Raw genomic sequence first — 27,214 nt, 5'->3', positions numbered from 1 at the left:
CAATAGCTTGATGGCAATTAGGACCAGGTAGGCCACGTCGGGGCAGGCCAGGTAGGATCAGAGCTGGACTCAGCCTCTGAATTCGACCCCAATCTGTTTCCCCGTAGAGTCATCCCATCGCACCGCCCCTTGTTCTATCTGGTCTTCCACTGCCTCGGTGGGCCCCCGTAACAAGCTGCTACCCTGGATGCATTTGAGAGATCCGCATGCTCAATTGCATATAACGTTCTTGAATCGGAGTTGTTTGATGGCCTGTCAAAGCTCGAGGATCACTCTTTCCGCCAAAGGCCATTCATTATAGGAACGCGGAACGCAACACAGTGTCCCATCAGGCGATAGCCAAAGAGCCGTTCACTTACAAGACCAACGACTATCTGAAAAAATACCACCGAAAGTTCAACACCCACCAACCCTACCTTATTTCAATTCTTTTTTTTAAAAAAAAAATAAAAAAAAAATTAAAAAAAAAATTAAAAAAAAAATTAAAAAAAATCAAAAAAAAATCCGAGGTCCTAAGGCTGTCATGGCGACTCCCACGAAGCTGTCGTTGACATCTCGTGACACCGCCTTATGTATCATACCACCAAGGAGCCAGTGGGGCAAGGTCGACCAACTGAGGTCTCACTACGACAAGGCATACGGAAAATGGCCTCCACACATCAATCTCGTTTACCCCTTTGTTCAGGTTGACGCCCTACCGCGGGCGGCGGAGGCAGCACGTTCAGCAGCAGCCCACCAAGAGCGGAAACCCTTCAACGTGTGTCTTGACTCGGCCGGCGTTTTCCAGCACAGGCACGACAACACTATCTATGTACACGGCGAGGACGACGGCCAGCTGAAGGATCTGCGGGCCGCCATCCTGGGGGCTGTGGGACAGTATGATGATGGAGAGTATCGCATGCATATGACTATCGGTCAGAGCGAAGATAGTAAGTCCGTCCCGGAAAGAATTGTCACCTAGTGGATGGCAGACGCATACAGAGGGGGTCGCTTTTTAGATTCTCGATCAGTGGTGATAGAATGCGGGTTATAGTCTGGAGAAATCACTGACTTGCGGGCTGGTAGTGAATGCGTCCTGGCACCAATTCCTCCTTCAGAAGGCACGCTGGCTTCCCAAGGTCGAGTGGTCTGTAGATCAACTACATATTCTCGTCCGAGAAAAGTCCCCAAATGGAGGCTCAGAAATGAAGACCTGGGCAACAGTTTCCCTGGAAGACGGCGACATTTCCAGATTTGACCCACCCAGGCCATTCTTCGATCAGCCACCAACAGCAGTTGAAAATAACGGAATCCCATACTCATACCTTGGGGATGGTCTGTGGGGCCAATCCTCTCGGAGTGACTATTCGATATATTCATCTGACGAAGTGTCGACATTGGCTGTATCGACGTACAACGTGCTTGCCGAGTTTGAGTTCCCACCTTCGCAGGCGCGTTACCCTTTGATTGTCAAGAATATCCTGGCCGACAGCGCAAGGGCCGACGTGCTCGTCCTGGAAGAGGTCACGGATGACTTTCTCGTGTTTCTTCTACGAGAATCCGACATACAGGATTTGCTCACCTTCTGTAGCTGGGGCCCCTCAGATCAGGAGGGCGTCCAGCCGCTTCCAAGTCACAACAACATTGTGGTCTTCAGCAAGCATGCCTTTACCTGGGAGCATGTGCCGTTCCATCGCGAGCACAAGGGCGCTATCCTGGTCCAGTTCCCAGCCTTCGGACAATGGGACGACGCAGATTTTAAGCCACTGATCCTGGCTGCTGTGCACCTCACGCATGGTCTCAAGGACGGCTCGATTGCGGCCAAGAAGACGGAAATCGAGACCATTCTGAAACATTTGGACGACAAGTACCCAGAGCACCCCACACTTTTGACCGGAGACTTCAACATCACAACATCTTCGTATACCGTCAACCAGGCTCTTGAGAAGAAGGCCGTGACGTCTCAGTCGATCGCACACCTCCAGAATATTGAGAAAACACTTGTCGAGAGTGGTTTCGTCGATACCTGGACGGAGGCGCAGCTCGAGAACGCAGCAGAATCTGACGGTGATCTGGATGGAGCCTTTGAGGGCGAACAAGGAGCAACTTACGACCCGACTACTAATGCCCTCACGGCAGAGATCGTCGGCAGTGGCTTCAATATGCGCCCTCAGCGATACGACAGGATTCTTATCAGAGCAGAAGAATATCTCAAGACTCTGAATTTCAACAAGTTCGGCTTCGTTACTGAGGAAACTGGCAAATTTGCGAGCGACCATTGGGGTGTGCGAGCTGTTCTGAGAATTGGCCCCGAGGCAGAGAGCCAGGCGGCCTCCGGTGCGGCAGCCCATATCACGCCTGTCCAGCTGAAGCAGTCCAGACACTTGTCGGAGAAGGGGTACAATTTACCGGAACTGCTTAAGCAAGTGCAAGCTATCCCGTCGGAAGAGGAAGTTCATGAGCACGCCGCAGCTTTCAAGCTGCTCCGCGAGACCATACTTGAATCCTCGACGCCGACCGGTGGGATACCCTCCCCTGGGATAACCGACACTGGACGATCAAGCACGCCCCTGATTCTCGTCCCTGTGGGTTCGTATGGACTGGGCGTGTGGACGGCTTCCTCCGACATAGACTGTCTCTGTGTAGGCCCATTCAGCTCGTCGACTTTCTTCTCCCTCGCCGCTCAGCGGCTGCGCAAGGCTTCCGACAAGGGCGTAAGGGTTATGCGCCGTGTAAAGGCTCACACTGGTACAATGCTTGAACTGGAGATCAACGGTGTCAAGATCGACCTTCAATACGCCCCTGCTGGTGCCGTCGCAGCAAAGTGGCCCGATTGCCTCAGGCTGCCTGCCTCAGATCCTTCTTGGATGCTGTCGGCACAGACCCTGAACAAGCTGAAGCCGATCCGTGACCTCGACTATGTCCGCCGTTCGGTGCCTGACATTGTCAAGTTCCGGCTTGCCCATCGCTTCATCAAGACGTGGGCAAAGAGAAGGGGCATCTACGCACTGAAATATGGGTACCTAGGCGGGATCCCGATCACAATTCTTCTTGCACGTCTGTATAAGCTCCTGGCTCACGATAGCGCTGTTGTGTCGCTGTCTGATCTCCTGGCAACATTCTTCAACCATTACGCCAGCTTCGACTGGCGAGCGGACCTTGCTTTCGACCCTTTTTTCCACAAACAGCTCAACTACAGGCGGACTGATCGGGAACCCTTGGCTGTTCTAGGCTACGCACCGCCGGCCCTGAATACTTGCTTGGCCGCATCCGTGCCTTCAGTGAGGACTATCACCGAGGAATTCCAGAGGGCAGACAAGCTGCTCGCGGAAGAAGGAATGACGTGGTCAAAGTTTCTCGAAACCGACGGGTCGGCCGACTTCCTCGAGTCGTTCAAAAGCTACATCAAGATCAACGTCCAGTTCTGGGGAGGCTCCCTAACCAAGGGCAGAGGTCTCGTTGGCTGGCTTGAGTCGCGGTGTGTGTCACTGCTGGTCGACCTGAACAGGCGGCTGCCAGATCTTCACGTCAGGTTTTGGCCCGCTCGCTTCGTTGAGGCGGCGGCGGCCGGTGCGACTGAAGACGAGCAAGGCGACTACGAGGGCTTCTACCTGGTTGGCCTCGACAAGCTCGAGGGCAGTACAACCGACGACAAGAAGATGCAGGAGAAGCTGGTCGACGTGCTCAGGAAGTTCGAGGAGCAGATCCGCGGGGACCCGAAGTACTTTGACGAGCGGACCTCTTGGGTGGAAGCCGGCGTGATCAGGCGGGCGGCCCTGAAGCCACTACAGGTAGACGCCCGCGAATGGGGCGAATACACTGTCGGTGACGACGAGTCCGACGAGGAAGAGGAGGAGGAAGATGAAGCGGCACAGGGCTCTAGTGTCTACGAGGACTACCAGGCTGTCCACTCCGCATCAAAGAAGGGCAGGACTACCAACCAGCCACGGTCTGTCGTCGTCTCCAAGCCCGAGGGGGCCGGGAAGTTCAGGACAGCGTCCGACGTGCTGAACCGGCTTCGTTGGGTAAGTTTGCACGCTCTCTTCACCTACAGAACCCTCCTTTGATATACTCCAATGACTATACTACCACTCATTACCACCACACACAATAAGCTAATCACAAACCCCCTCGCAGGACCCATCTCTGGATAGCGGGGACTTCATCGTCGGCTACGAGGACCGCTTCGCCGGCGCGATGGAGAAGGCGCTGGACACGTGGAAGTCGGAGCAGACGGACGAGGAGTTCATCCCGCAGCACCGCATCCTGTACTTCAAGCGCAAGAGCGACCAAACAGTCGTTTGGGAGAGGAGGACGAGAACCGACCTCTTGTTCGGGAGTGGTCGCGGCGGCACCACTGGTGGGTCATCCACCACCTGATGGACTAATTGTTGAGCCCGGGGAGAGAGGAAGAGAAGTCCTTCTTTTTGTCGTTTGAGCATTGCGTAGCATAGCGTTTGCGATTTGACTTTGAACAAATAAAGCCAATAGCCTTGTTTTTGTGCATAATAGACCTTGCCGGAAAACCCGCACTCTGTGACGCCGTCTCGCTTCAGTTGCTCGGCTCGGGTTGCCTGTATGAATTGGGCACATTCGCGCAATGGGAAACACGCGGCCTCGATGGCTTGGCCCGCCCGCGCAGTCGTCCCAACTTTCGCCGGCATTAGCATACCAATTCAGGCAAGGCCGACATTCACACACAAACTTGGCGAGATGTTGTAGACAATCGCAAAACACACTCATCCGCGACTGCCAATGTGAAAAAATCCTGGCCATTTGGTCGAGCATCTCAATCTCGCTCACATACCAGCAGAGAAGCTGTCGTGATGATCCTTGACTAAACGATACAGTACTAGAACAACATACGTAAGTGGTATCGCTGAAACCCTTGGGAGAATGCCTGTGTGCTTTTTGCCTGCTCAAAATATAGCAATGCCACCTTTCATAGCCGAGATGAGATTCGCGGCGAGAAAATCGCCGCGGAACATGCAAATCTCTTCTCTTCTTTTCTTTCCCTTTTTATTTGTGTGCCATGCCATGCCATGCCATGCCTGCCAGCCTGAGCGAAATGAAAACCCAACGCCAAATGCACGAGCGAAATATGCCACCGCTAGAGACAAGGTCCGGCCTTATATCATGGGTCCATTGGGGTGCTGATGAGGGTTGGCACCCCATAGTGCTGCGCCAACCACCTGTTGTGTGTTGTCAGGCCCACGCTGCGCACCCTGCGGCTCGTCTGGGCTGATGGGCTGATTTGTTGCGTTTGGCACCTGGTAATATCCATCTGTGGACAGTGCATGAGTCTGAACAGGTTGCCGTCGGTCGTGGAAAGGGTTTGTTTGCGACTGGTAGGATTCGGGCGCCTGCTGGAATCGCGCAGCTCCTCGATATCCTAAATCGGATTCGTAAGGTTGGTCTTGTTTGTAAATGTCATACGGGTCGAGGGGAGAAGTACCCGACGGATCCCCTTGTGCATGGGCGATCAGGCCTGCTCCCTCCTCGTGGTCCTCCTCCTGGATCGGACTGACAACCCCTTGGCCTCCTGGGTGTTGATTCATACCAAATGTGCTTCGTCCTGGGAGCAGTCAGCACCTAGTGCCTTGAATTACAATACATCTGACGGAGTGAGGGCGGGTAATCTGAGTCATTGAGCTATCAATCTTCGCAGCCCCATGATTATGCCTCAGGTGAAAGCAGCCAATTCATGTTGCTGGGGTTTGCTTACGAAACTCGGTCGCAATGGGCAAGTGGTCGGTGCTCTTTCCGCCAGGCACCCGATCGTATGGCTGTAAAGGATATGATGTGTCCTTACCATCCATATTTATGTCGGTGTTCTTGCGATAGCTGACATCCTGCTTGCGCCGCTTAGCCCCGACAAACAGCCAACGCATGCCGCGGCCAAATGCCTTGATGACGTCCCATAGATTCAAGGCATCCCAGAGCGCCTTCAGACCCACAGAGCCTCCGGCCGGCGGGATATGCACATTCTCCAGGGGCGGTACATTCGATTCCTTATTCGGCAAGGGATAGAATATCGGAGGCGCGTCCTGTCGATACGGTCGCCAGGGGTATGCCCAGATGTGCATTATGGAAAATAGCAACATCTCAACGCACAGTAGCAGGGAAGGTATGCCAACCGCAATGTCGGGATAAGCAAGTGTTGCGGTGGGAGAGATGATGTCGAACTCCCCCGTCCCGACAGATATGGCCATTGTCTGCCAGAAGCTGAGGAAAATGACACCCTTGATAGCCAGGACCTTGAGGAAAGGCTTGTGAGAGGAGAGCTCAGTCTTGAGCTGTACGTAGAACTGGATGACACAGTACATGGCGATGGTGACGGCGACACAGTTGATGCTGGCGCACTATTTCGGACGGCGCGTGTTAGCCAGATAGAATACGCTGCGGCAACAGCAGTGGCAGATGGACGGCTTACCCAGATGTGCGCGAAGTAAGGGCTGTTGGAGCTTTCGCAATATCGGTCGAATTTGTTAGACACGACGGCGGTGATGGTCATGGCAACACGTATGAAGCAGTAGTGGTAAATTCCGATCCAAATGATGTTGAACCAGGTGAGACCGCTGACGGGTGTGCGCCATGGGCCCCTGTCGCCTCCACAACACTTCTTGAACCAATTGAGCGGCCATACCCATTCTTTGACGGGTTGCAGTTCCCTGAAGAATTGTTTCTGTGAGTGAAGGTCGGCCGTGTACTGGCACAGCAATGCAAAGAACGATGAGATTGCAAAGGCCTCGTAGCAGTCAGAAATGACTGCAAAGTAGACGGCCTGGTGGTAGTATCTCAGCTGGAGGAAAGCCGAGGCGGCGTATATGGGAATCATGAGGAGGATACGGATGATACTGGCGAAGTGGTCAGCACGGTTAGCCGGGCGAAGATCCCCATTTCAGCTTGGGGGTTGGGGACAGGGGATGCGTACTACTTCTGCTCCTCTGGTTTCGTGTAGTTCAAGGCGTGCATCCATATTAAATAGAAACTGATGAACATGGAAAGGAGGGCTGTTGCGGCAGAGACCATGAGAGCCAACTCGTGGAAGGTGAAGGGGCCGGCCATGGGTATCTCGGAGACTGGTAGCGGCGGAATTAGCATGGGTTCGAGTTGCGCAGCGCGGGCAGCGGCGCGCAATCATTTGAGAGGCTCACTCTCCATGTCCTCCACCGTCGTGTTGCAATATGTTAAATTCATTTTTGGTGACTTGGACCACCGGGCTCAACCATGAGCCGCGTGCTGCCTGTCGCGGCGCCTGGTCAAGATTATGGTCGGCGGGATTGGCGGTCGGAGTTCCGTAGGTCCCGGCAGCGCAAGACGCCGTGGGTTGTTGTCGGCGGCGTCGCCCTCGCTTCTGCTCGCCCTTTTCCTGGACCGATACCCAACGAGCCTGTGACCCAGCTCCAGATTCCTAAGTTCTTCTTGTTCAAGTATTCTTGCAGCGCGAGGCTTGGGTTTCGGCGGCGGCTTGTTCCAGGCGATTCGGTGTCTCGTAAGCAGCTGAGAGCAAGACGACGCAGCGAATTGAAGCAGCCGTCATGAGAAGAGAAGGCCAGGTGAGACGGCCAGCAGCGGTGACTGGCAGGAATTTACACTGGTTCGCAGTTTGGGGTGAGGTGGGCGCGTTGAATGGGCGCGATTGTGGCCGGGTTTCTCGTGGGCGAAAGGTCGTGATTTCGAGGCCAAGGAGATCGAATCGTGGTCGGCGGTGGCAGCGCCTGGTCGAGAATAGAAGGGTAATTTTGACGTTGACCAGCAGCTCAAGTAAAAGGGGTCTCCTGGCGTCACCGGGAGAAGGCGCCGGTGTAGTTGGAGAAAGAGGGAAGCAAGAAAAGGAGGAGGATCGGACGGAATGCAGCCAAGTTCGAAGTGCGCCTTGTCCAAGGCTTGTTGTTGCAGTTGGGGGGGACCTAGGGAAGGCTTGGTTCCCTTAGGTTACTTAGCTGCAGGCGGGCGCCCTCCTTCTCGTCCCCCCACCTCAGCTTTCCGCCGCCTGCACGCCAACACACCTGGGCACCCACCCATCCACCCGGGCAGCCGGCTGGGCTTGCAGACACGGCAGCCGTCCCCCCTGTGTGGCAGGTCTTGTCAGGGACCTCGGGAGCCACCAGGGGGCCGCATAACGGGCAGACAGGGCGACGAGGCTGAGCGCTCTGAGGACCCTGTCCGTCTCAAGTCGCTCACTGGTTCGTTCGTCAGCTCCCCCATCAGAGCAGACCAGAGCAGACCAGAGCAGCGCAATACGTATACGGAATTGCGCAGGACCCTCTTTTGAATTCTGGATCGACTCTCAGCCAATCTCGAGAATTTCGCAAGCTGCGCCAGATCACAATCTGTTTCCCAGCTACAATGTCCAACGTACAATTTACAACACATTTGTCAACCAGGCAAGGGGCGCAGACAGATATTATCATTTGTACCTGTTCCACATGTCCTCGTCATCTCTCTCTCTTGTCCTACAGTATCTGCAACCAAATCTAGGCGAAGGCAGTCAGCCAAATCAGTCAATCAGTCAATCAGTCAGTCAGTCAGTCAGCCTGCACATTTACAGACCGATCGGGGCCCAGGGCCCCACTCTTGTAGCCGCTGGTTTGGCATGTCTGACGAGAATCGACTTGTTTTAGATTTTGTCGCTCAGATCCCAAAGGGACCAGGCGTCAAACGCCATCCCCCCAGCCACTCATCCCCCACCCAAAGCCAGCAGGACCGGAATCTCGCAGTCCAACAGTCCCGACGTCCGCCTGCATAACCCACACATGATGCGTACACTAGGTACTAGCTAGATACAGCATGTAGATGGAAATGATGAGAGCACGCGAGGGGGCTGCCGCAGCAGGGCCCGCGCAGATAGGCGCTGACGACGCCTCTGAGATCGCCAAGGCTCGGGCGGACTCCGCACCCTGACAACCCAGAACTCAATTCGCCCGAGCTCCTGCACATCATCTCGACGCCCTCGATTCGAGCTCCCGAGTCAGTCGCCGACGTGATTGGCAATTTGGGCACACCCGGCTACGGTCCGTTCAATCCTCGGCGCGCGCCGCTCCTCCGCTCCTCCGCTCCTCCGACTTTCCCGGCCGAGATTTCATGCAGCCGGCCCCCCGGTGTCATAGATCTTCGGGGTAGAAAGCCCCACACGCGGTCTTGTGCCCAGTTCCCTGAGCAACATCCTCACTTCAGATTTGCATGCTGCCCGTGTCATATAGGCCATGACGCCCTGTTTCCACGTCTGACGGTGGGCACCTCCTCTGCATCTTCTTGGAGCATGCCCTCGTCTGGTATGTACAGGCGGTCGAATGGTCGCGGCGGCACATCGATCTGGCCACTATTGTAGCCGCTGCCCGTTGACGTAACCACGCCCTTCCTCAGCGTATCGTCAGCTACTAGGGCGGTCACACACTCGATTTCGGTGAGTACTTGCTCGACTGATCCATCCCATCTTGTGCAATCTCAAGAACCTGGAAGTCCGATTCTATCCTTGTTCTTGAGGTCTGGCGAAATGGTTCCATCGAGACCAGGATTCCGATATCTTGTTGGAGTTGTTGAAGTCGGCTCCACCATGCCATGTGTTGAAACTATGGACTTCTTGTTTATCATCATCCAAACCGCTTTCCCATCAGCAGTTCGTAGTAAGCCTTCTGGTCCTGCTCACTTCCCAGAAAAGGGTCTTGTTCGTGCGGCTGCTCTAGTGGCTCTGGATTGAAGCTCATGTCTAGGAAGTCCTCGAGAGTCTCATTTGGAGCGAAGCCAAGTGAGCCTAGTGTCTGAGTGAATCCAATAGAACTGTTCATGGGTCAACAGGTTGAGGTCAACATCAGGCACAATACTGAGACTCACGATCTTGCCGCATCCTTTGCCACTATGTCAGACAACGATATTGACTCTGCTCTGGGCCGTGGCCGGCCATTCATGCTGAGCTGTCTTGGTCTGCTGTTGCCATCCTGTGAAGAGGGAGACGGGGTCGGGACAAAGTTGAAAGGGTTGCTGCTGTCGAATTTGGGCATTGGCATCGTGTCCAGCTGAGGGGTCTGGGCGAGCTGTGGTACTGGCGGCCGAGAAGGCGATATGACAGAGTGCGGTGCTTGTGGTATGGGATCCGGGGTCGGCTCAGAGTTCGCGAGCAAAGGCTGCTGTGGTAATGTAGGGGCCGATGCAGGAGCTGCTGAGGTAGATGTCGCCGCATCCGGTGTGATGCTTCGTCTCCCCTGATATCTCATCCGCAAAGAAGGTCTTGAACACGCCGCTCTGTTGCCATGCCTGGATGAAGAACTCCTGCTGAGCCGGGTCCCGGATGGCCTTGACGAGCCTTTTGCCCTCGGGCTGCTTCAGGTAGCCTTCAACCACGGGGCCCAGGCTGGGGATGAGATTGAGGGCGGCGCCCCACGCGGCGGCACTCTCCCTCAGGGTGTGCAGAGCACTCCGGTAGCCCTGCGCAGGGCCTCTTTTCTTCTGGGGCCGCAGGTACAGACACGACTTGTTGTGTCTCTCGCAATAGCCACACCGTGGCTTTGCATTATCACAAGGCTGGTGGTTCACATGGCAGAAGTCACAGCTAGAATATGACCAAGGTCAGCCCGGCACCCAGGTTCAACACCAGTCATGATGGGGAAAATGAGTGGTCGAGCGACGGGGGGATGTGTGGGGCTGGAATAGTTGGGCTGTGTCACGGAGGAGGGAGGCAGCACCGAGGCCCAACACAGGGCAAGGCAGTGAGCTGGGAGTCTGATGAGAATAAAATGCTGGCAAGGGACCAGGAGGACTAACGCGCGTGATGACTTCTTGCGCTTCCGGGGGTTGACAGGGGCGGCGGCGGTTGAGTCGCCGGCGACCGAGACAGCCGCATCTGCCTCGCCGGGGTGGGCGGCGGCGGGGGCGGCATCGTCCCTGAGGTCGTCGAAGTCAGACATGGCTGAAGTGTGAAGCCTGGAGGAATCAGCAGCAGGTTCACGCGAAAAAGGGGCCAATGGGTCGACGCCCGGCCTCAACTCGTACATGCCTGTGCTCGTGCCTTTGCCTGAGGGTGTGAGACAGGCCCCGTTTGCGCGGCAGTCTGCCTCTGTGCCCGTCTCGAGTCTGCCGGTGGATCGGATATGACGCCCAGGAGTGACAGCAGCGTCACAACAGAGTGCGGCGAGCGCGGAACAAGGAGGGCAATGTGGAGGCGGAGATCGGGACTCAAGCAAGCGCAGTGCAAGGGCATCGGCTGAATTGAGCAGCTGTGGACTCTAGTCACGCTGGGCCGGGCTGAAGTGCTGCTGTTTGCGCTTCCCACCAAGGCCCGTCGACGGCTAATTGGAGTTGACACCTCGGGTTTTGGGGTAATTGTCGGGAATATCTGGCGACAGAACCTAATTCCAGAAACGGGCGAGTCGAGTCCAACAGTGGGCTAGAAGCCTTCCAAGGTGCGTGCGGCGCGGCGCGTCGCGGCGTTGTACCGTACAGCCGTGAGTCCTGCATACTGTAGTCGGAGCGTCGTATTATACCGTATTATTCGACATCTGTAGGCTACACGAGGCAGCTTGATGGCCCCGAGCGGGGGTGGGGTACTCTAAGCCCTGGGCGTTGATAAGCATAAGCCCATGCCCAGGTACAGAGCATGCCTCCTAGGGAGGTTGGTGGGCAGACAGCAAGCAGGCCAGGTGCAAGACAAAAACCTCCAGGATACTGCCAGGTGGGCAATCTATCAGCGCCTGCGCTGTTCTTATTGCATTCCCACTGCAAGGCCCACGGGCCAGACTATATTCGGCCGTGGATTCCGGGTTTCAGCATCTGCCGACAGATGAGCAATCAAGCAATCAATTTGTCCTGGCAGCACCAGTTCTAGACGCCTGTCGCAGCTCCACGGGGGAGCAACCGGCGGGGCACCTCTGCCTTGTGTGCGGGAGCTGCCCAGCAAAGCAAGCTCCCTTTCTGCCAAAAGTCCCGGCCTTCAAGGCCTTTCTTATAAGTGCCGAGGGGTCACACCCTGTCGCAGCCCTCCACCATCTCCCGACGCCGGCTCCGACCGACGAGCGAACCTTGAGAGACAGGCGGCCCGGAATGTCTTGCGACCTCCAATTCCCGCCCCTGGCCTTTAGACACAGCAATCTCCTAATAACCATCTCGTAGCTCGTCTGCAAAGTCATTCTCGAGCAGAGCTCCTCTTGCGCCTTGATCGTCTTCCGTCGCAGGGACCCGACAGACCGCTGCGCTGCGAGTGCCTCACCTCCCCTGCTTGGAAACCCTCACGCGAGCGCTGCTCACATCTGGGAACATATCTTTTCCGCCCTCACTCCGAGGAACACGGCCCGGCCCATACAGCCAAAACTGCGAGCAAGGCAACCTCGCTCGTTTTGGTCGCCTCTAGTCATCAGCCACACGGACTCGGGACAGACAGGTACACCTCTGACGTCGCTCAGGCATTCTTGTGAAAGGCTTCCGGGAACCCACACCATCCCCTATGTTGGGATGCTCGAGGCACCGTCATGACCGTCGAAGATGCCTTGACGTCCGCCCCGCCAAATGAGCGCCTTTTCCACCCAGACGCCTCAATCGTCCTGGTGGGATGTCGAGGCGCCGGCAAACGCTCCCTTGGCTTCATCGGTGCCCTCCATCTGCGCCGCCGTCTGATCACTGAGGACTTCTACTTCCAGCAGGTCACCGGGCTCAGCCGCATGCAGTTTCTCGGCCAAAAGGGCAAGGACGAATTCAACCGGCGCAACGATGAGGTCTTCAAGCGCATGCTCGACGAGCATCGCCACAAGTCTATCATCGAGTGTGGCATGAGCAGTTTTTCTGACGAGGCACAGAGCGCTCTGCGCCTATTCTCCCAATCAAACCCTGTCATCTACATCCACCGGGAGAAGGAAGAGATGCTCCGCCTCCTGGACTCGGCGGACGGAGAACGTATCCTGCGTGCCGATCAGAGGCACAGGACTTGCGCGAACCTCGAGTACTTCAACCTGTATGACCACTGCAACTCGAAGCCTTCCGTTGCCAGCGACGCCTCGTCAGGCGGATGGGACATGCAGATGGCCACTCCTTCCAGCCTGCTTTATGCCAAGCAGGACTTTACCCGCTTTATTGACTTCGTCACCGGTCAGGGCCTCACGAGGCTCTTCCTCGAGAGCCCATTCGCTGTCAGGGCAATCCCGCCCGAGTTCAGACAGTACTCGTACGCTCTGCGCCTGCGGCTGTCCTACCTCGTCAACATGGACCTCGAATGGGAGGACCTCGAGGCCCGGGGCGACTGCGTGGAACTAGTCATCGACCACTGGCCAGACGACATGATGAACCAGATCGCCCGGATTGTAGCTCAGATCCGGAGGAAATTGGTTGTCCCAATAATCTACCACGTCGAGGAAAACCCGAGGGAGGAGCGGCGCAGGGCCCCGCAAGAGAAGGTCAAGATGGACATGGAGCTCCTGGAGCTGGGTCTCCAGCTCGGTGTTGATTACCTGAGCCTGGACCTGCAGAGGAAAGACATTCCGCTGCGAAAGATCCTCGCCCGTCGAGGTCGGTCGAAGATCATGGGTAACTACTGGAACGTTGGCTTGATGTGCACGCCCTGGTCAAGTGATTCTCACGTGCGGGACTTCCAACAGGCCAAGGACCTCGGTTGCGACCTCGTGCGCATGGTCCGCTTTTGCTCCGGCGACAGCTCGCCTGAGATGCTTCAGGAATTCCGGGAGAAGATTGCCACCACTGTCCCGGATCCGAAACCACCGCTGGTAGCGTACGACTTCTCGGTCCTCGGTATCAGAACGCCCCTTCAGTCAAGGATTTTGACCCCAGTGAAGCACCCCGATATGGAGAATGATCGAGAGCACCTCGCTACGGTCTGTACCGCCTGCAACTCCTTCGAGGGGCTTTTCCGCCAATCTGAGTTGGACCCCTTGCAGTTCTACACTGTAGGCGCAAATGTGTCGTACTCTCTTTCTCCATGCATGCACAACACGGCGTACGAGTTTTCCGGCATGCCACACAACTTCTCAGCAGAAACATGCTCTACCATGGAAGACCTTAACAAAATATGCAGCGATGCATCCTTTGGGGGAGCCTCGTTGGCAGCACCTTTCAAGGTCGCCATTGTGCCTCACCTGAAACTAAAGAGCCATCATGCCACCGTCATCGGTGCCGTCAATGTGCTGCTACCACTACGCGGCAAGACAAACTTCATCTTGGACCACGCAAACTCGCGGAACAAGTCGGGTCTTACCAACGAGTTTTATGGTGACAACACCGACTGGCAGTCCATACTCACCTGCCTCCAGAGGAACATCAGCCCTCGGAATTACGTGCGGCCCTCCAAGACGACAGGGCTGATTATTGGTGCAGGAGGCCAGGCGCGAGCCGCCATCTATGCTATGATCCAGCTGGGATGTCGGAATATATTCATATTCAATCGGACAGTCCAGAACGCACAGGTCATCGCCGACCACTTCAACCTCTGGGCTCAGAAGCAGGGCATGGCTCCTGGGAAGGGAGGCATCTCCCAAGTCTGTCATGTCCTACCGTCCATCGCTGTTCCGTGGCCGGAGGGTTATGAGCAACCGACAATGATTGTGTCCTGCGTGCCAGCCACAAGCGTTCATGGAAGCCTGCCGGCGGACTTCGAGATGCCTATGCAGTGGCTCGCAAGCCCTACTGGAGGCGTGGTGTTGGAGGTGAGTTGCGTGCCAGAGACACCCAACCCCAACTTTCTGACTGGTTATGACCGAGTGCCTTGTCAAAAATGTGAAGGCATTAGCCGACAATGCTAACAATTGACCGCAGCTGGCTTATGAACCCCTCATCACACCACTCGTGGCCCAAATGCAAGTGTACAGAGACACTGTCAGTCCCTCGTGGGTAGTGGTCGACGGGCTTGAGAACGTGAGCGAGATGGCCATTGTAGCCTTCGAGCTGATGACAGGGCGGCTGGCGCCCAAGAGACTTATGAAGGAGGTGTGCCGGAAGACCTGGGAGCAGCAAAAGAGAGAGATGTCGTCAATGTCCTGATTAGAGGGAAGACGCCAGTCCGTGGTCAGCGATGCCCACACGTCTCGCAGGAGCATCCTCATATCTGGAGGACATAGCCTGCCACATTTGGGATCTTCCGGGAGTTGGATAGCATATACCAACTTGCATGATGAGTTGCAAAAGCAAGTGAGCTACGCAACTGGATCCGGTAGGAATAGGAGGCCTGGGATGTTTTAAGAATTTAATAGTAGAAATTAGGAGGCTTGTGCAATTGACTGGTTCAGAGTTCACATGAGGCAACCATGCCATGAGCTAGCTACGTTTAGTTCTGGCAGACCTAACGCAAAGCCGGAGACTGTATATTACAATCGTATTGATTCACACGCATGTAACCTGTCAGTTATTGAATGGAAAGGGATTTCGACATGTCATAGCCTCTTGTGGGGTACGCCTTGTGGGTTGACTTCCAATAGGACAGCTTCACATAGGATAACCTGACATAGGACAGCCTGATATAGGATAACTCGCCTTCGGATAATCTATCATGGGATGTCCTCCTGTGGGATAAACTCTCATATTCTGTGGGCGATTCTGCTCTGGCATACTGTCTCATGGGAGACCACCCTTTAGGATAGCTTCCTACAGGATAATCTCCTGTGGGATAATCTCCCATGTTCTGTCGGATAACCTCCTCTGGCATACCTCGACTGTTGGTATACCCTCCTGTGGACTACGTTTTTCTGGCGGGAGGCTTATTTCGATTGGTTTTAGCTTCGACAGTTGGGCTCTGTTATGAATGGATTAGGCAGGGCTTCAGTCAGGTACAGCGACACGAGTTCTGGATTGGAGACGGATGACGGTGGCGGCAGCAGACTACACGGGGAGCGAGGCCTCATTGGGGCCAGCCTTCTCAGCGACGATGACGACGACGGGATCCAGGCGACACTGAGTGCACATCTATACATGATCGGCCTCCTGCAGAGTGTCGACTCGTCCTGCCTTTATGTTGTGCCTCGCCTCTCGTATATGATGGGTATTTCCGTATGTGGTGGATACTTTTCGTGTACACCACGATTTTGCGTCTTCGGCGCCGTCGCCCGGCAATATTTTTAGCCATCACTTAGATTTGCCCCTGGACAAGAACATGTATGGTTTAGAATTCTCGACAAATAGCCTGGCCCTTCCGGCCCCAAGAGGGTGATAATTTCCTAAATTGTCGTACATGTCCGTTGCAGTCGGTGGGTTGGGGCTGTGCCGCTCACACCCAATGTTCTCTCTTGTGATCTTTAACAACTGAGCTTCACAGGAATAATGATTTCTACTCAGTTTGACTACCACCCTCCCCAATGTTGTTCATCTCCTCTTTTCTTATTGCGTGCTTTATCTCGTAGCACATCTCTTAAACAGCCTGCGAAGAATCCTATGACGGCTGAAGTTTCCCTCAACTCACAAGACCAGTAATAGAAACACAAACAGATCATCAAGGACCGAAGGTGACTGATTGACTTATCCATAATCTAATCTTCTTATTCGGCCGCTGCTCGCATAATGGCCAGAGAGGAGGGAGCACCGGCACCAACAGAGAAGGATATTATACGCGCCCAGCGAGAGATATTAGCAGCCAGGGAGTCCCCGTCGGCGCCGAACTCTGCTTTCCCCGAGACTCCCACCGCCCCGAACGATGACCGTCTCGGTGCCGGGGCCTTCCCTGAGGCCCAGCCCAATCTCAGCCTGCCACCATACCCGGGCCTCCTGGTGGTGTACCCTGAGCAGCAGGAACAGCGGCCTGAACAACATCCACCTCCTCAGCCGCAGGAGTACCCAGGCCTCCCCCGCCTCGACTACCGCCTGTATTCGCCGCCGCTCTTCGAGCTCTCGTCCGACTGCACGACTATCAAGTCGACGGCGCCGTACCTCTCCAGCACGGTCGAGGCGCTCACGGCCCTGGTTCGGGCGCAGGCCACCATGCCCCCCAAGCCACAGGTCCACATCACCGGAAAGAGGGGGAGCAAGATCGACTTCGCAGTCAAGTTGAATCTGCTGCCCCTGCTCGTGCCCGAGGGAGGAACCGCTGGTGATGGGAAGCCCAGGAGCTACATACGCTGTATAGGATCGGGTGAGACGGCGCTGAGGGGCGGGACGAAGCCCGAGCTGCTGCCAGATCTGGGCGACCACGCCGGCCTGGAGGTGTGGGCTCGCAGGTTTATCAACGACCCAAACCATGTCAAGGCGTTCGTGCTGGAGCGCGTCGTGACGAACCTCGACACGGACTGGCTCTCCAGCCAGATCCGGATCCTTGTCAACCCATTAAACTGTACGTGCTGCTTTTCGTGTCCCTGACCAGTCCCTTGACAAACATGCCAGGAACAACCGAGAGGAGTATCTCCATATCATTGACACATCAAACAGACAAAGGCGTCGTCACGGTCTCGTTCCCAGTGACGCACTGCAAGGTGGTGGTGCAGAGCCCGGACAGGGTGAACAAGTTCTTCACGGGGATCACGACGCTCTTCTCGGGGAAGCGGACGTACGAGGTCGTCAAGGCGGTCTGGCCCTTCGCGAACCGCGAGAGGACCGAGCCCCTCGGCGGCCGCCGACGCGGCCAGCCCGCGGCGCTGCGTCGTGCAGAGCGAGGACCAGTGGTGGCGGGAGTGGGCGCAGCCCATCAAGTACGCCATCGCCACCAAGAGGCACGGCTGGGTCACCAACGAGGACAAGCTCGAGGCCATCATGGAGGGCAAGGGGGAGGGCCTGTCGTCTGTCGACTGGTCTGAGGAGTTCGACAGCACGCCGTGAGACGGCGGGCGTAGCAGCTAGAACTGTAAGATATATCGATGTTAGGGCAGGCGCTTGCTCTTCGAATGATACCAGAAGGATACTTAAAGTCGTGAGTATAGACCTCATTAAAACCTTGCGAGCGGCTTCGAAGAGTCGCCATCATATCTGTCTCGTTGAGAAGGCTTCGTCCCAAGATTCAACATGTAAGTCAAGGTAGTGTCATCCGCTCCATCTTATGTTTGGCTAAAACCCTTCTCGCCAGCTCTGCTATGTTACACGTACAAATTGGTCCGGACATAGCATCACTTCCTCTTCCATTGGTATTGTGCACTTGATTTCTATCTTACAAAGTGAAATCTGGGTATATCGCCTCGCTCGTGCTCCGTTCCAGAAAGCAAAACTGAAATGCACCTGGTCGACTATGACCGCCCAAAACGCCTGGCTTGTGAAAATACGCTCCATCTTATGAGACCTTGCGGTCTGAAAACAATGTGTATAAGTCTTCGGTGCACTTGTGGCAGCTTTACGATGCAGGTACGGACCCGGAGTATAGGAGGTTTTGGCGCGGCCGAGACTTGCAAGGCATAGGCAGGCGATGCGATGTCATGGTCTCATGCATGTTGTTGCGTGCTCAGCTCTGGGGACGAGCGTCGACCGAGTAACGCCTGCAGCCCTGATGCGTTGCGGACTTTTGTGGGAAAGTGAGGTCTCCATTTTTTGATTTGTGTAAGAAGCTTCCCTCCGGAACTCCAGCCTGGGCGTCTGTCCTTTTGACGCTCGTCCGCAGCGACATGGATCTTTTGACAGTACAGCAGTTCGTCGAGCAATGTGCGGAAATAAAGTAAGTTTGGTATGATGATGATGCTTGTAGTCCGCCACTGCAAATTTGTTCTCAATCTGGTTGTCTCCCGAGCCAAACAGCCCGATTTTCGCATCGCAAAACCACCCAAGTGTCGGTTAATGAAGACCCCGTCGTGTTGTGTTCTCGCTTGTACCTCTTCACATCTTGAACGACGGACCGTATGGGGGACGCTTCTAACGTCGAGGTCGCTTGTCTCGGTCGCTTGCCGGCACTTCCGAGATGTCACTCCTCCGCTTCCTGCCCGAGCTTCTCTCGTCACCTCTGGGATCTCGTCGATCATCACCCAGCCGTGCCGGCCCGTCTCTGGGCCCTTCTCTAGGCCCATCTCTTGGTCCCTCTCTCGGTCCACCGCGCATCGATCCACCTCTACTGTTACCACCCCATTCATCGCCTGGTCTTCCTCCATTGCCGCCATCGCCTCTGCTACTGTCACCTCTGCTATCGCCCCGATGTCGTGGTTCGCGACCGGAACCCGAAGCTTCCCTACCACCACCAGGTAAAGAGTCGCGGTTGCCACTTGTAGAAGCAGGTTCTCTTGCAGGCCGTCGAGGTTGGATCGGTTCATGATTAGGGTCGCGGATGCGATTGCTGTCAATCCCTGGTGGCAAGCCAGACCGGCGATCGTGGCGCTCAATCTGTTCATTTCCACGTGGGTCTTTTATATCCCGATCTCCGCGGGGGCTTCGTTCTCGCCCACTGTGACGGCCTGGCCTGTCGGGCCTTTCGCGATGATCCCTACGCCCACTCCGTTCGTGCTCACCTCTACTACCAGAGAAGTCCTCGTGCACATCGCTCCTCGAGTCACGAAGTGGCAGACCGCTAACGTCGTTCCCGGGCGCAGGGCGGTCCTGCGTCACGTTTCGCCGTATGGGGTCGGGCCGCTCCTGGACTGGGGTCGAGACTGGTGATGCGCCGGTAAGTATTTGCGCATCGGAATCTGGCATGCTCTGCCTGGGCCTACGGTGGTCACTATCCCGCTTGTTTCCGGGAGTGATATTGTCTTGAAGCTTCTCAAGCTGTCTTCGAATGCTGCCTCGCTGTCGCTCCTTGTTTGCGGACGGGCCCGTCGGGGCAGAGTGTGGGGCGTTTTGTTCCGCAACAGGGGTGTTCGGGTGACTAGTCTGCCCTTGACGGGACGCTGATGGTCCCGTAGGTGTGGCAACTCGGTCACTCGTATGAATAGGAGGCACCTGTGGACGTGAGTGCGAGGGTTCCCTCGGCGGCGGTGGTGGCGGTGGTGGGACGATGTGCCTCAGGCGATCCGGATGCATCGGCTGCTCGAATTGATGAGCGCGGTCGGAATGCAAGCCACCAGCAGGCATCGAGGGTTGGGCAGTCGAGGAGTTCGTCGCATGGTCAAACTGAGCCGACGGGCCTCTGCGCGGCCTAGATGACGAGGGCCCAGTTGGAGGTTGCCGGTCCGGCGATGGTGCCCGATTCGTATCTGGAGGCGGCATACGTCCATCAGACCTAGGACCTGATGGCATAGACGATATCCTGGACGAGTTCCTTGCGCCGCGTCCACGGGGCCCTTGAGGGGCTTCTGCTACCGTAGGGATTGGGTTCAACCGACCGTAATTCGGGTCCTGCTGGGCCGGCCGGCCGCGATCCGAATCATGGGACCGAGGTGGGCCATGGAATGACGAATCGCGGCTGCGCTCATTAGGCTGGCGATCCTGTTCCCGTGGTTGCTCAACATCTCGCGCTGAAGGTTGAGATGGCTCTGCGAGATGCCCATTACGACGAGAGTGTCGATCTTCACGAGCATGTCCTTCGGAGGTGGTGGTCACATTATACCTATCATCTCTCCTGGGGGACTGCGTGCGAGACGAAGCTCTGTCGCGCCCGCCATCCCTAGGTGAACGGGTCGAAGAGTGAGGTTGCTGTGCCTGCAGCAACGCAGCGCGTTGGGGGTTAATCATCTCAGCGCGATCCTCATTCTGAAGAAGAGCTGCTCTCTCGGGGTTAATAGGCGGCTCAGCTGGAGGCGTTTGTCCGGCTGCTGAGTGAGGTGGCTGGTTCGCCGAAGCATGCTCCCGAGGTCCTCGACTATCGCGACTAGATGTCGTAGGGGCACGATCTCGGGACGTTCGAGCCTCTCGGTCGATTGACATAGGCTCACCGCGCGTTGACTCACCGCGTGCTGGCTCACCCCTGGACGTCTCTCCTCTCGTAGGCTCCCCACGGCGCGGGGAAGGGTCGGGCCTGCTGGACCAGTCGCGTTCCGAAAGCCGACCTGGCTCACGAGACACGCGCTCGTTCGCTCGACGGTCTGGTTCTGGGTCACGTCGCTCCACACGACCGCTCTCTGGCTGACGGTGCTCCCTCGAGTCTCTGCCGTCGCGAGAGGGTTCCCTCTGCTCCCGAAGTTGATCTCGGAAACGATCTCTTGGATCCCTCGTCTCACGCGGCGGCTCCTTCTGATCACGGGCTTCTCGGGCTTCTCGTGGCGGGTCGCGGCGGTCCTGCCCATGTCCTTGCGGGAAAAGTTCTGGTCGATAGTGAGGAGGAATTGGAACTTCTGGGCGGCTGGGTAACCCGTGAGGCACTCTGTCACCTCTCGGAGCCGCAGTCGCTGTCCGTGAAGTCTCGCTGCGTCCACTAGAGGCGGGCAGGGGCGCTGGCGAAGGCACGACAATGTTTGACTTTGGTGTTCCCGGCCGACTGCCTGGCGCAGAGGCCCTATCCTTGAATGCCGGCTCTCTATGTGCGTCTCGATCTTGGCTCGGGGCATGGCGCTCGCTTCTCGTCTGACTGTCTGGAGTAGGGGCAGAGGTTGCTTTGCTGTCTTTTCCATCCTTGACTTCGCCGTCCTCGTCGTCTGCCGGCGGGGCAGATGTTGCACTGGTCTGTGTCAGTGATTTCATGTTGACTGGCTGCCGGGTATTCATTGGAAGCACTGACGTAGCAGGTTGTTGAGGCTTGAATTCTGAGGCTGTGGGACGCAGATCAGACTTCGTGTTTTGGCCAGACATTTCTACATCCTTCGGTCCGTCTTGCGGCATGCCAGACTGCTGAGAGTTAGTCCGCGCGAATGCCTGAGTTCTTGATAAGTTGCTCACCATGTTGGGGCGGAAAGCTGGGACAGCAACCCATTTGGACTCTCGCTTCTTTAGCATGGAATAGACGGTGAGAGCGGTGACGGCAAGATCAACACGGTGCCCTTCTTCTGACGAGCCTTTCGTGACCTCTTCGCGTGTCTTGATCTCGTCAAGCACCTTTAAGAGCTGGGTCCCCATGAAATTGACTGCCGGGAAGAAGCTTGAAACTGCCTTGAGAACTGTGAAGGCGTTCCTGATGTGCATCCACTCTTTCGTGCCTTGCAAGCAGGCTTTCAGCGCTACATTGAGGTTCTTATGCCACTCGTAGTGAGAATCTCGGAAGAACGGATGTTCAATGAAGCTTGTTGGATTGCCCTCGTCATCAACTGCCGTCGCGAACCCCAGAAGATTTCGTTTGGTTTTGCCAAATGCCTCTTTCTCATAGGCTGTCTTGTCGGCATGCCATCTGGCCAGATCCTCTAGTATGCACTTGATGAAGCGTCCCAAGTGCTCTGCTTCACGAACCGTGCTTGAGAATATCATTGCTCGAAGTCTGTTGGCGTTGAAAAATCGCTCGTAGAAAGAGAACAGCTTGAAGTTTGGCGTCTGGTTCTCGTGGAGGAACTTGATCATCCTGAAACAATATTCTGTGTCCAAGGACGAAACAAGGAGCCGGGGTAGAATGCAGTGTTCGAGCAGGGCGTCCGAAGTCAGGTTAGCCTCAGCAATGGTTCCAGAGAACCACGATTTAGACTGTCTCGCCAGCCGGAGCTTCGTCTTGTGGTACCGCTCGATGTGTACTGTCATTTCCTCGCGAATTGACTTTGCGAGGCCCAGAAGTGATTTCTTCTTCTCCGCTTTCTTGTTCATGCCCTGTCGGGTCAGATCAGATCGATCTTTCATGACGTCTTCTGCTTCCTTGTTGAGCCTTTCGTGTTCAGCCTCATAGTTCGACTGTGGAACGTGCAAATCACCTAGTGATAGCGACCAGAAAATAACGTAAAATTCTGGGCTTAGGTGTTGCCAGGTCTCCGGCGGTCGCAGGTCTTGAATAGTGTTGACGAGCGGCTGAAGAACATCAGCGATTGGGTCCGACTTTCGCGTGTCAGCCGTAGTAGGCGGCGATGGTGCAGTAGAGGTGTTCTCGTCCAGAGCCATCTTGTCCTCATTCTCGTCCTTCTCCGGATTGTCCTTGGTAGCCAGTGATTCAGAATCTCCATTCATGGCTAGATCACCATCTGCATCCGCGCCCTCTTGGGCGGGCTGGTTATCACCCCGGTCGTCCTTGGCGAGAGGTTGAGTGGCGATCTTGCTATTTGCCATGCGGTGTGCCAGGCTAGCTCTGCCGACCATGAATGCTAGATCCACATCCAGACCATACCCAACCATCAATTCGATTATGCCCGGGATATTGGCGTCGAAGAGATCGGGTGTCAAATTGCTGCGCAAGAAATCGAGGTACTGTACCAAGGCCTGGTGTACTTCGTCCATGATTGTGGCCAAATATTTCACATGTGCTTCTTCCTCGGGCAATTTGTAGAGAGCCGATTGGCGGTACTGGGCCAGATTTACCAAAAGTCTCCCGGCGAGCTTGGTATCCATCAAAGACTGCACAAGGCGTTCCGCGCCATGCACGGATACGTCTCTGCGATCTCCCAGACTTATGAGTGCTTGTCGACGGAGAACTTCGCCGCCTGTCATGGCTCGCATTTGAGCGTCGGTGAAGTCAACATCAGGCACCACGCCGGCCATTGTTGAGATGAGCTCTCGAAGAATTACCAGGTCTGTGGAATTGCCCTTGGACAGTTGGTTGTTAACGTACTGCAAGACAGGCAACGGCTTCATGTGCTGGTATCGCTTGAACACCTTCCCGGAGAATCTTGAGAGAGCCTGGAGCCACTTGCTTGTGAGCAATACGGACGTTTCCTGGGTTCGGCTCCTGGCTTTTCCGCCTAGAGCACTCATCAAAGACCAAGTTAGGACATCGTAACCTAGGTCAGTAAGATATCGAGCGCACTCGACGAAAGCCTCGATCAAATTCGGGTATGCTTCGATCTGGTCGAAGGCAGTCTTGAACACCACACCCGGAGATGCGTACGCAGTCTTGGCTAGTTTCTTGGCCATTGTAGACAGGTTCTCCAGGGAGAGTCGCTTGAGAATGCCGTTGGTCTCTGATCTGGTTCTTGCGAAAGCCGACTTGATCCACGAATTACGTGAGGTCTGGCCCTGGAACCACTCTGCGTAGATGTTGTACCGGGTGGTAATTGGATACAGCTTCAAAAGATCCCAAACAGCCTGGACAGCGAACGAGTTGGCTTCAGTCATGCTCAGAGCAGGAACCAGCAATCGCTTCAATAGATCTTGCCAACGTCCCATGTTCTCGGGAGACTGATCCTGGGCCAGGCTCGCAGCTCCGATGGCGGCAATTTTGGACAGTAGCGCCGCATCCTTGCCGATGTTCACTCCTGAGAAATTCATGAGTGTGTCGCATAGCGTTAAGACATCCTCAATCGTTTGGCAGACTGGAATGTTGTCGGCCCAGTCATCCCAGTAACATCGGTACAACGTGTTGTCCTTCTCGCCTGCTGGATGTGGCCAGCGAAGTGGCCGCTTGGGAGTGGACTGGGTAAGCCGTACGGATCCCTTCGAAACCCCTCCCTGATCAATATCTGGCATTCTCTTCAGTGGGATCTCCAAGTTACTGCCAAGCTCGCCGGATGTAGTTCTAGTCTCTTCGAAGACTTTCTGTACCGAATGCGAAATTATGCGGTTGATGAGCTTGAGAAGCTCTGGAAAGGCTTCCGTCAGCCACGGAAAGCGGGTCAAGACGAAGAGGGCATCCGGAAGTGCGCCGAGAGTGAGAAGCTCAGTGACCAATGAGAACTTTTGATAGTATTCAGGCTTGCCTTTCTTCGCCGGCTCGGTGGTGGGTTTGGTCTTGGTCTCCGTAACGACCTTGCTCGGTCTTGGCGCCTCGGGCTCGTCAGAAGGTAGTGCTCCGGCCATAGCGAGAGCACCACGGCCTCTGCCGGTCTTCGCCCTCTCCTCCTCCTCAAGGATTTTCAATCTCTTGTCTCTGACATCTGTGTGCATTTCTTCATCAGACGGAGCAAGATGCGGCCACAGGTCAGCTAGTGAGATGAAGCCTATCTTGATAAGCAAAGCTGTCATGAAGAAGAGGTTGGCAGGAACCACTTCTTCGCCCGCAGCCTTGGACTCGTAGAACCTCAACTTGAACCCTAGCAGCTGTGCAGCGACTCTGTTGCCCTGTGGTGGAAAGGTTTTGGTGGTCACCATCCACTGCGCCGTTGGGTCGAGCAGAGACATGGCGTCGTCAGACTCCGTGTTGGCATCGAGGACAGCCTGCAAACGATTGAGCTCGGCATCCTCGACTTGCCGCCCACCAAGTTCAAAGTAGGCGTCAAGGTGCGCTTCACGGGCCCTGTCCCAGAATCGAACATCGCGCTGGCGGCGCTGTTCCGTGATGACGACTTGTTCTTCCGCACTAATTGTCCAGTGCGCTGACTCCGGAAGCGCCCATTTGGGGAGCCCTCCCAGAGCATTGGAAGACTTGGTGTGGCTGCGTGGCCACCATGAGCTGATTCGGAGGAACTTGACGAAGAAGCGGTTCTGCTTTATGAGAACAGAAGCAAAGACGTCGAGCGTTACATCGAGGACGCGCCCAACATCCAGATCGAACGTTCCAATCAGACCTTTCACCCGCTCAAAGGCGTTCTGGATAGCTTCTGAAGTCGGAGGTTCGGTGTTAGAGGTTGTGAAGAGCTCCGTGGCAAGCTTCGCATATCCTTCGGTTTCCTCCCGCAACAGATTGTAGTTGGCCTGTTTGTAAAGGATGTTGGTAGCTTGTCGGATCCCCATCTTGGTGAATGTTTCGCGAATAAGTCCTAGTTGCTCTAGCAGAGCCGGTTCTAGAACAGTCCGCATCAGCGCCGGATCGACGCCTGTGGCGACCAAAAAGTCACGTATGTTCGCATTGTAAGAGCCAGATCCGACGTCAACGTAGATTGCGAGGGTGTCGAGGAGTAGGGTGTGGGTGTCGAACGCGCGAGGGTTGGTGTCTGCATCTCCAGGTCGAGTGCCGATGATTTGCTTGACGATCTCGCCAGCTTCCGCTGATCTCAGGCGAAAGTCGAGACATGACTGTACAAGCTCCTGGAATATTGTTGAAAGCTCCTGGACATCTTCGTCGTTCCGTGATTGTATTCCATGATCTACCACTTCTTGGCGGCCATTTTGTGACCAACTGTTCAGCCGAGCATCCGTCACGATTTCGTAGTGGAACCCTGACTGCACCGGGGAGGGCAGCGCTGACGAGGGCAAGTTGGATGCCATTTTTGTGTTCAATGGTGCGACGGCAGGCTGGGAGGAAGCGCTAGAAGGTCGCGGCATGGTGGGAGAGTTCAGAGGTGAGCCAGCAGCCGGCGCGCCTGAAGAGGCAGTATTCTGAAAGGAGTCGCGACGCTCGTTACGGCGCGTCAATCTGCCACCAGCACCAGGCCGATTTCTGTCGTGTTGGCCGAGAGGAGTGTTGTCAGGACGGTGAGGCGAAGGCCGGCCGCTGCCCGAGTCGTTAACCCTCTTGCGCTTCGGGCCCATCTTCAAGTCGGCACCTGCTATTGCTGTACCATTGACGCTAGCAGGCTATGACAGACGGGAGTCAATCTGAACAAGTTGGTGGTGAAAGAGACCAAGCGGCACGCACGGCTCAGGGCGGGGTGCGGTGCTTTGTCCTAGCGCAATGGTCCGCGAGCTGGTGTGCGTGGTGGACGTGTCGGGCGTGTCGGGCGCGAGGTGAGAGATGTCTCGACGACGCTGCGGAGGGGGGAATGAAAACGGCGGAGGAAAGAAGGTCAAAATAAGCGCGATGAGTGGGAGAGACGCTGGTCGCGGAAAAGGTCCAGCGTCGACGTAGGGAGCGGCATCAAGGAGGACGGCAATCGAGGTTGAGAGTTGTCCTCGTCCTGCAGTTGGCAGAGCTTGGGTGAGGCTCTATCGCAGGTTGCAGTTCACCTGGCAGTTGCTCACCAAAATCGACATCCGAGCTCAAGTGGAGCCTGCCGTGGAGCCTTCCTTGCCGGTCGCTGACGACCAAATGAGGCTAGCGCGGTTTGGGCTTTGCGCAGTTACGGACCGAGGTGAGCTACAAGGGACTTTCTTAGACCACATTAGAGTGACACACTGCGACCAGCCTGCAACTGATCGCCTATCACTAGGTGAGGCTTGTCTACGATTTCTTGACTTGCCGTTGAAATGCTCTATGAAAGCAATATAGATTTCCTTGCAATACACACTGGTTAACTTGGTGAAGGATGCAATTGTTTCAATCAACTTCCTTTCAAAGAAAATACGATGCTGCAGGTTACCGGGGTACATGTACCTGGCTGCCGGGGCCCCACCCGCGACATCAAGTACCCAGGTACCCGACTAAGAGAATGAATGACTCTTCAAGCTTCAGATCCCAGGTCTTTTGCTCCTCATGACTCTGCCGCTTCTTGTACAGTACTCGGAACTAATTGCGAAGCTAGTTTGTTCGCACCTCTTTCACTCTCTCTCCGAACTCTACGGCCGGACGGGCATTGGGTATTTTTCATTG

At 55.7% G+C, this 27,214-nt stretch overlaps 7 protein-coding genes across 7 annotated transcripts; 3 read left to right on the top strand and 4 right to left on the bottom strand.

Annotated features, from left to right (window-relative positions):
- Positions 1 to 523: 523 nt before the first annotated feature.
- Positions 524 to 4,359, top strand: INS49_000469 (uncharacterized protein; the record flags this gene model as incomplete). The annotated part of the gene is made up of 3 exons (XM_043161307.1): positions 524 to 929; positions 1,066 to 4,004; positions 4,117 to 4,359. 3 exons carry the CDS (start codon positions 524 to 526, stop codon positions 4,357 to 4,359), a joined length of 3,588 nt encoding a protein of 1,195 aa, XP_043029813.1.
- A 749-nt stretch (positions 4,360 to 5,108) lies between these two features.
- On the bottom strand, positions 5,109 to 7,179 carry INS49_000468 (uncharacterized protein; the record flags this gene model as incomplete). Its single annotated transcript, XM_043161306.1, has 5 exons — positions 5,109 to 5,554; positions 5,705 to 6,341; positions 6,413 to 6,836; positions 6,914 to 7,061; positions 7,137 to 7,179. 5 exons carry the CDS (start codon positions 7,177 to 7,179, stop codon positions 5,109 to 5,111), a joined length of 1,698 nt encoding a protein of 565 aa, XP_043029812.1.
- A 1,998-nt stretch (positions 7,180 to 9,177) lies between these two features.
- INS49_000467 (uncharacterized protein) lies at positions 9,178 to 9,989 on the bottom strand (the record flags this gene model as incomplete). The annotated part of the gene is made up of 3 exons (XM_043161305.1): positions 9,178 to 9,343; positions 9,586 to 9,762; positions 9,817 to 9,989. 3 exons carry the CDS (start codon positions 9,987 to 9,989, stop codon positions 9,178 to 9,180), a joined length of 516 nt encoding a protein of 171 aa, XP_043029811.1.
- A 97-nt stretch (positions 9,990 to 10,086) lies between these two features.
- INS49_000466 (uncharacterized protein) lies at positions 10,087 to 10,886 on the bottom strand (the record flags this gene model as incomplete). The annotated part of the gene is made up of 2 exons (XM_043161304.1): positions 10,087 to 10,531; positions 10,744 to 10,886. 2 exons carry the CDS (start codon positions 10,884 to 10,886, stop codon positions 10,087 to 10,089), a joined length of 588 nt encoding a protein of 195 aa, XP_043029810.1.
- A 1,557-nt stretch (positions 10,887 to 12,443) lies between these two features.
- Positions 12,444 to 14,958, top strand: INS49_000465 (uncharacterized protein; the record flags this gene model as incomplete). The annotated part of the gene is made up of 2 exons (XM_043161303.1): positions 12,444 to 14,624; positions 14,734 to 14,958. The coding sequence occupies 2 exons, from the start codon at positions 12,444 to 12,446 to the stop codon at positions 14,956 to 14,958; spliced, it is 2,406 nt and encodes an 801-aa protein (XP_043029809.1).
- Positions 14,959 to 16,467: 1,509 nt separating this feature from the next.
- Positions 16,468 to 17,715, top strand: INS49_000464 (uncharacterized protein; the record flags this gene model as incomplete). The annotated part of the gene is made up of 3 exons (XM_043161302.1): positions 16,468 to 17,233; positions 17,329 to 17,446; positions 17,490 to 17,715. 3 exons carry the CDS (start codon positions 16,468 to 16,470, stop codon positions 17,713 to 17,715), a joined length of 1,110 nt encoding a protein of 369 aa, XP_043029808.1.
- Positions 17,716 to 18,696: 981 nt separating this feature from the next.
- INS49_000463 (uncharacterized protein) lies at positions 18,697 to 25,953 on the bottom strand (the record flags this gene model as incomplete). The annotated part of the gene is made up of 5 exons (XM_043161301.1): positions 18,697 to 18,732; positions 18,819 to 19,147; positions 19,320 to 19,680; positions 20,805 to 21,134; positions 21,622 to 25,953. The coding sequence occupies 5 exons, from the start codon at positions 25,951 to 25,953 to the stop codon at positions 18,697 to 18,699; spliced, it is 5,388 nt and encodes a 1,795-aa protein (XP_043029807.1).
- Between the last annotated feature and the right edge of the window lie 1,261 nt (positions 25,954 to 27,214).

This window comes from Diaporthe citri, assembly GCF_014595645.1.
Source record: "Diaporthe citri strain NFHF-8-4 chromosome Unknown scaffold_1, whole genome shotgun sequence".
NCBI classification, from domain to species: domain Eukaryota; kingdom Fungi; phylum Ascomycota; class Sordariomycetes; order Diaporthales; family Diaporthaceae; genus Diaporthe; species Diaporthe citri.
The sequence above is the reverse complement of the archived record's forward strand: the minus strand, read 5'-3'. Positions and strand labels throughout refer to the sequence as shown.